We start from the raw sequence: 8,265 nt of genomic DNA, 5'->3' as shown, positions 1-8,265 counted from the left end.
TGGCACCTGCGATTAACTGCAAGTGGTCTTTCCACTTGAAATCGCTTCGTATGCGTATTTAATGGATTTGAATCTTGCAGTGACTGTTGCGCGATCTTGCAATTCTAGAATACTGTCTTTCTGCCAATTTATGCATAGACGTTAAATTTTTTTATGTTGACAGTCAACTGCTACTGTGTGTATCAATTCCATACATTTTGCTGTATATCTGAAAGGTTTTCAACAGCATCATTGAATCAAGTTTTACTTTGGTTTGCTCAGTATCCTCTCTTCCTGGGCGAGGTGATAAAAAGTTAGCATCTTCCGTCGACTGTTTTCAAATGGCGTAGTTATTAACAGGCCAAGCAGTTTGTAAGAACAGCTTCATATTCAGGGATTCACCTTAAGACTGAGGGAATATCGGTCGGATGCGAAAGTGTATATGTGATGGACGCGCATTTGACATAGCTATGTAGTTTCCTCTTCTACGTACACCGAAGACATATTGTTTTGTATAGATTGCGTACGAAGATAATATTAAAATCGCAAAGAGCTGCACATTGTGCATGGCTTCGCTGGTGCGCACTTACATGGTATATACAGCGTTCGCGACATGGAGGTTAGCCATTACACATAATCAGAGATAGAGTAGAAACAGACCAAAAGTTTAGTTTAAAAGTTTATTGTTTGTCTCCACAGCTTGAAGGAACGGGCACTGTGATAAAAATATTATTTTTAAATTTACTCGAAGGGCACTAGGTTTTTAGTTACGTATCTATGAGATCGAACGCAAGAATAGCATACCGGGAACTGTATCCATGTTAATATTAAAGTTACGATCGAGATGTTTGGTACATATTTATACTTAACGTAATGAGAGTTGGAACACCAATAATTCTTTAAAAAAATACTTTCTACCTTAGATGCTTATTTATTTATTTATTTGCTGTCATTTACAGGCGAACTACCACCTAGTGACTAAGACAGATCGTGTTTTCACCATATTATATTGTACATGTACGTAATATAGAGCTTATTTGATTTATTATTATTTTAAGGAAGTGTTAACCATGTTGCGGATTTAAATGCTTCTAATCATAAAACTGTTCGAAAAACGGAAATGTTTAAAAGTAACAAGATAGAAAAATGAGAAGATATAAAAGAATTTAGATTTATAGACTGCCACCACGGGTACTGTCCAGATGGGGGCAGCTCAGAAAGACAGCAAGCCTCTCGCTCCTGGGTACCGACGGCCCGATCTACTACTACACGCCGTACGAGGGCGAACAACTGCAATCAGCCTCTCACCCTCAGACGATGTGATCCTACATCTATGTTAGGTTACTCTACACGACAGCGTGTGCAGTCCTCTATTTTAACATCTCCCTTACAATCTAATGTTACTGTCTAATAAATAATTGTTTTTGTGACACTTCGGTGACTAATAGTCCTTATTCTATGTTTGTCCGTCTTCGTCCGTGGCACTGTCGTTTGATCTGTGCAGTAAAACATATTATTGACACTTTCACAAATATGAAACCTAAAACGCCAGGAAAACTTCAGACCGCATATCAAGTACCTCTACGGGCTGCTTAGATGCCGAGACGGTACTGTCGTGCCGCCTTTCGCCGAGATAACTTACCACATAAGGACTGCAGCGGCCAGGCGCATCATGAGACGAGCCAGCTTAGCGCTGGTAAGAGAGAGAATTCATTACACTCGCCGCTGCCTGGATGACACTTCGAAGAAACTGCTGGATGTCCATCTCAGGATATCTTCAGTTCTATCTCCCATATCATGGGAATGGGCTGACGCTGTCACCTGGACACAAGCAGACGGCGTACGAAGAAAATCTACCAGTAAGCAGACATCGAAGTTTGAACGCCTTGTAGCACGACAGACGACTACGCAAGAACCACCTAAGCGTACTGTCATCAACCTTACAGGAAGAACGATCAGTGAAGCAGCAATGTCGGTGCTCGAGAAAGGATTCAACTTCATCCCGACTCCTACATCTCTACCGATTGTGGACATTATAAGCAGTGTGGAGCAGGCCACCTATACTCTGCCAGCCAATGAAGCAGATGAAATACGTCATGAAACGTGCCGTGCGCTCACCAGGGCCGCACCACTGAAACAGAACATCTCGAAGGCGGAGAGAGCGGCCATCCGCGAGTTACGCAGCGATCCTGAGTTGGTGGTCTTGCCTGCTGACAAAGGCAATGCTACAGTACTGCTCCTGCACTCAGAATATGAGAGAAAAATGTACGAACTTCTCGATGACGCAGCGTACAGAAGGACAGAAGGAGACCCGACAAGTCGCCTTCAAAGAAGAACCGTTGAACTTCTTCGCAATACCTTCGATGGAAAAACTGTCAAGAAACTTCGACCACGAGCGGCTGCACCGCCACGACTGTATGGGCTACCAAAGGTCCACAAGGGTGGGACACCTATGCGTCCAATAGTCAGAAACATAGGAGCAGCAACCTATGAATTGGCCCAACACCTGACGGGTCTCCACAGTCTATTTGTGGGAAAATGCGAACACCACGTCCGCAATTCCATCCACTTTGTGCAACGTATACAAGAACTTCAGCTCCAGGATAGCCACTTGTTAGTGAGCTTCGACGTAGTGTCCCTCTTCACTAGGATACCACTGAAAGACTCCATCGATCTGATAAGCAAGAAATTTGACAACAACCTAACAAGGCTCTTCGAGTTCGTGCTCACCTCAACATGCTTCCTGTTCGACGGAAATTATTATGAACAGACAGATGGCGTCGCCCTGGTATGCCCGCTTTCACCGGTTGTAGCCAACTTTTTTATGGAGAATTTCGAAGAGAAGGCACTAGAACAAGCCAAACAAAAACCAACTTGTTACTTCCGCTTCGTGGATGAGACGTTCGTTGTTTGGCCACATGGACGGGACAGCTTAAATGAATTTCTCGAACACCTCAACTCGCTGCACCCCAACATACAGTTCACGATGGAGGTGGAGCAGGATGGTGCCCTACCGTTTCTTGACGTCCCGGAAAAACGGAAACCTGACGGCAAGCTGGGACACAGTGTATACAGAAAACCTACACACACCGATTTCTACCTAAATGCCTTCAGTTGCCACCACAACTCTCAGTGTGAAGGCGTTTTGCGAACATTTGTTCACAGAGCACGATCGATCTGCGATCAGGAGAGCCTTCCAGCAGAACTGCAGCACCTCGAGACAACATTTCGGAAAAATGGGTAGAACCAGAAGCAAACAAGACACGCGCTCAGACAGACTTTGCCAAGAGAACAAGAAGAAGAGACAGAAGAACAGAAGTCATTGGCGTGCATTCCGTTTGTCGGAAACACCTCAAGAAAAATCGGTAGACTCCTGGGGAAACACAATGTGAAATGTGTATTCCGATCCCCTGCAAAAACCTTTACTCTACTGGGTTCAGTGAAAGATGACCTAGGCCTTCGAAAACCAGGCGTTTATCAAATTCCCCGTCAGTGCAGAAAATCATACATTGGGGAGGCAGTCCGCACTGTAGAAGAGAGGTGCCGCGAACACAAGCGCCATACCGAGTTACGCCAGGCCACTAAATCAGCCGTGGCTGGTCATTGTATAAAGACTGGCCATACTATGGACTATGAAAAAACAAAAATACCCTGTCAATCCTCCTACTTCTGGGACTGCATTACTAAAGAGGCCATCGAAATCCGATTACAGGACAGCGGCCTTCAACTTAGTCAGGCTTGGAACCGTGCATTCAGCCTGGAGAGAAAGATGCGGTCCCAGAGATCGAGGACCGCCCCCGACGGCGGCAGCAGGGTGGCTGCAGACCCCAGTTCAGACCCAGGCGCCGTTTCCCCCTCCACCTCCAGTAGCTGCCTCGCCGGCCGCACCGAAGACACCAGAAGAGGAACGGTGGAGGGGGTAACGGCTAGTATATATAGGGCGCCGAGGGGAACAGCACAGCATTCGTCAGGAACCACCTGAAGATGGCAGCGTGTACGTCTGCCGAAATATTGTGGAGAAGTTACGACGCTACCCGGTCGGATACCCGAGAACTGTTCAAAATGAAACCTAATTGCTTACCAAACATGGAACTATAGGTCCGCTCTGAAGCGAACACCCTGAAATATAACACGCCATCTTTGGTGGGACTTTTACCATTCTCTTCCCTTTTCGTTTCATACATATCACAGTATTAAAAGCCTGCTCTGTTTCCACGATTTACCGTTTTACTACTCTGAAAACTTATCTTGTTGCGTTAAAGCACAGGTAATGGTATCTGAAAATTACCCTTCTACTACGAAATGTGCCTGTGACGCTTTCGGCACGCGTGTGTAGAGATCACGGCTGTGTCGTCTTCTGAACAGACAATTTTATTTGACAGGACGTGAAATTTTTGTCGAGATCTGTTTTTTTCATATTTCAATTTACCGATCAGAGCATTTTTACTCGTAGCAAGGAGTTCTGTGACAAATAGGGCCTCCCGTCATATTACTGTGCATTACATCTGTTTGTACATGGACACGATTACTTTGCAGTTTATACTTAAGTATTTGGCAGAAGGTTCGTAGAAACAATTCGAGTTAATGTCGCATCTCGGTGTTAAAAGATAACGATCTCATATTTCAAACATTTCGACCGTTCCAGTGTTCCCGATTTGTGATGCAAAGTTAACTTTTCCTTCTTCTACCAGCAGAACTTTAGATACTGACACGGTGCTTGATTTAAATTCCGTTTTGCCACCTAAGCCCAAAGCTCACGGATGTCGTCTGCAGCTGTCACCATCCAAACGAGTTTATTTGAAGAAGAGTTTGTAATGGGGGTGTGTCGCGTGGCTGTGTTGCAGGAGTGGGCGCAAGTGTAAGAGAGGATGTCTTCGAGCGAGCAGGAAGAGGGCGGCAAGCGGCGGCTGGCGCCGGAGCACGAGCAGGACGGCGAGCAGCGCCACGCCAAGAAGCGCCGCAAGCAGACGACGCCGCTGCGATGGGACGCCGCCTCGGCGACACCGTCGACCAGCGAGGACGAGGCCGACGCCGACGCCGACGCCGACGCCGCCGTGGCGCTGCCACCCCCGCTAGACCTGTGCGCGCCCGCGGCCGCGCCCGGCCCCGTCGCCTCCGCGCCGTCTGTGCCCCCCACCCCCTCCGCCCCCACCGTCCCTGTGGCCCCTGCCTGGCCGGACGTGTCCGCCTTCTTCCCGTTCGCTTTCGCGGCGGGCCCACCTCTGCTGCCCGCGGCCGCGCCCGTGCGCATCTTCAACCCTGACGCGTACTGCGAGCAGTGCAACAAGGAGTTCTGCAACAAGTACTTCCTCAAGACGCACAAAGCGAACAAGCACGGCATCTACACGGACGGCGCTCCTCCTGCGGCCAAGGCGGCACCCCCGCCACCCCCGCCGCCACCACCCCCGCCACCGCCGCCTCCGGCGCAGTCTCAGCAACAGCAGATGCCGCCTCCGCACCTGACGCCGGGGCAGGCGTCAGTAGCACACGTGCACCTGGGCGTGGCCGCCAAGTCCCCGGAAGCGCGGGTGCCGTGCGACGTGTGCCACAAGCGCTTCAGCAACAAGTACTTCCTGCGCCGGCACAAGGCCAAGGTGCACGGCATCGCTGACGACGCGGGAGACGCGGCCGCGGCCAAGAAGCCGGGAGACGCGGACGCGGCGTCCGCCACCGACCTGTCGCTGCCCGCGCCCGCCGCGCAGGACCTGCTGGAGCTGCTGGCCGAGCAGCCGGCGGACGAGCCGCGCGAGCAGCCCGACACGGCCGCGGCCGGACACCAGCCGCCGCTCTCCGTCGACAACCTGCGCAAGCTGGGCGTCATCAACGCCGAGGCCTTCTGCGAGATCTGCTGCAAAGAGTACTGCAACAAGTATTTCTTGCGGACGCACAAGCTCAAGCGGCACGGCATCGTCGTCGCGGATTCCGAACCGTCCAAAGACGGCAGCGGATCGGCAGCCGCGCCGGGTGCGTGGGGCGGCCCTCAGGCCTCGCCACTCAACTTGATCGTCAACGAGCAAAGCGACTCGCTCTCGGAACAGGCCGACGGCGCAGAGGCCGAGTGCGACGTCTGCGGCCGGCGATTCCAGAGCTGCTACCTCATGACAGTGCACAGAGCCTACATGCACTCGGACAACGAGAAGCGCGAAACACCCGCGGAGTTGAAATCCGAACAGCAGGAGGGCGAGGGCGGCAGTAACAGGCAGAGCACACCTCTCACCACCGTACCCACCGACAGCGGCGGCGTGCCGGCCGACGCCGACGGGGACCGCGCGTTCTCCGACAACAAGGACAACATAAGCGAAGACTTGCAGAAGCTTCAGACTATGATCCTACAGCTCAACACCCTCGACGTTGACTCCGTCAAGACTTGCCATATCTGTTACAAGGAGTCGGAGAACGTGTATTCGCACAGGGCTCACATGATAACGGAGCACGGCGTACTTTCCGGAGACAAGGAGCGGGACAGTGCCGGCAGTGCGGAGGGATCGCCACTGCCGGCACCCGCCACCTTTTGCCATCCGTGCAAGAAGGACTTCTTTACGACTTTCCTACTCAAGCAGCACGACGACGAGTGCCACTCGACACCGGCAGCGCCGTCACCGCCGATCGCCGCCCTGGCCCAGAGTGTCGTCAAGGAAGAAACCGATTCGCGAGAGTCTCCGGCCAAGGACGCCGTCCAGGTGGCACAGCAGCCGCAGACGTCGGCACCGGAGAAGAGGGTCTCTCTCACACCCACTAGCAGCTACTGCGAGATCTGCAACAAGGAGCTGTGCAATAAGTACTTTATGAAAACGCACATGCAACGCATGCACGGCATCGAGATCGAGAACGGCGCTCAGATCGGTGGCGTCGTCTGCGACATCTGCAACAAGGAGCTGTGCAGCAAGTACTTCCTGCGCGTGCACAAGCAGAACACTCACGGGATCGTGGAGGACAGCGCCTCGACGGCGGCGACCTCGTCGACGGCGGCGTCGTCGGCGCCGCTGCCGACGTACGCGCCCGACGGCGACCACGCGCTCAAGCCGAGTGACCTGAAGGACTTCAGCCACCGGTACTTCAGCCACTTCACGGAGGCGTGTCCCGTCTGCAGCCGGCGCTTCAGGAGCACTAAGTGGCTACGCGCGCACCTCGTGAACGACCACGGCGACGCGGGTGCCGAGAAGTGGAAGGAGCTGGAGTCGCGCTACAGGGCTAAGCAGACCAAAGCGTCGGAGCAGCCGACCCTACAGCAGCAGCAACAGCGGCCGCCCGCGCTCAAAATCCCCACCAGCTGGGCGTCGCAGGCGGCCGAGCCCGTCGCCAGTCACGTGCTGTCCAACCTATTCGCCGGTAGCGACTCGCCCGAATACCACTGCTCGTACTGCCCTTTCAGCACACCAGTGCTGGCGCTACTGTTCGTGCACGAGCGCACGCACGTGGCAGGCCCCACCGTGCAGCCCGACCCGGAACCCGGGAAGGCGCCGCAGCACTGCCCCATCTGCCTGCAGGAGCTGCAGGGCGAGCCTCTGCACACGCACCTCCTGTCCCACCAGTTCGGAGGGCTGGTCAACCCGTTCGCGCCCGCCGCCTTCCCCGCGCCCAGGCCGTTCCCGCCCGTGCAGCCTCTGCAGCCCGAGCAGCCGGACGGAGACGCGGCCGACGCCGAAGCCAAGACGAAGTTCCGGTGCCCGCAGTGCTCGCGCGGCTTCAAGACTCGAGAGCTGTACCTGGCGCACGTGCAGAAGAAGCACGGCGCGCCTGCTGGCGACGCCGCGGACGGCAAGCTGCGGTGCGCGCAGTGCGACTTCCGGGCGGACAGCGCCGTGGCGCTCAAGAGACACGTGCGCCGCAGCCACCGCGAGCCCGAGGCGGGCGCGGGTGGGCCGGCTGCGCGGGTGCCGGCGTCCTACGCCGTGCCTGCGCCGCCGCAGGGCCCCGAGGGCGCACCCTTCATCATGCAGCCCTTCCTGCTGGAGGAGCCGCTGCACAGCGTGCGCGTGCACGCCGCCAAGTTCGTGCCGTCGGTGGTGTTCCTGCCCGTCAAGGAGCGCCTCTCCGAGCCGCTCACCGTTTCCTTCACGCTGACGCCGGCTTAGCCTGCCACTCCTGGTTCCCCTCGGAGGAAAGCTACAACTGTGATTTACTTTTCCTTAAATCTTTTATACACACGGTGCTCCGCAGCTCGCACGAATTTCGGTAACTTCGTCGTGTCTTAAATATCGACAACGGCTGCGTAGTACGATTTCTTTAAAATTTATTACGCCGATCCGGTTTCGAATCACAACGTTACCCACACGCAACATATTT

At 54.0% G+C, this 8,265-nt stretch overlaps 1 protein-coding gene across 1 annotated transcript; it reads left to right on the top strand.

Annotated features, from left to right (window-relative positions):
• The first annotated feature begins 4,847 nt into the window (after positions 1 to 4,847).
• Positions 4,848 to 8,054, top strand: LOC124556219. Its single transcript, XM_047130210.1, has one exon. The coding sequence runs from the start codon at positions 4,848 to 4,850 to the stop codon at positions 8,052 to 8,054; it is 3,207 nt and encodes a 1,068-aa protein (XP_046986166.1).
• Positions 8,055 to 8,265: the final 211 nt, after the last annotated feature.

This window comes from Schistocerca americana, chromosome X, assembly GCF_021461395.2.
Source record: "Schistocerca americana isolate TAMUIC-IGC-003095 chromosome X, iqSchAmer2.1, whole genome shotgun sequence".
In the NCBI taxonomy this organism is placed as follows: domain Eukaryota; kingdom Metazoa; phylum Arthropoda; class Insecta; order Orthoptera; family Acrididae; genus Schistocerca; species Schistocerca americana.
This window is presented reverse-complemented; position numbering and strand designations above follow the sequence as displayed.

Bases quoted from the DNA above. Each gene is read 5' to 3' on its own strand.
- LOC124556219 (XM_047130210.1), top strand. From the start codon at position 4,848: ATGTCTTCGAGCGAGCAGGAAGAGGGCGGCAAGCGGCGGCTGGCGCCG.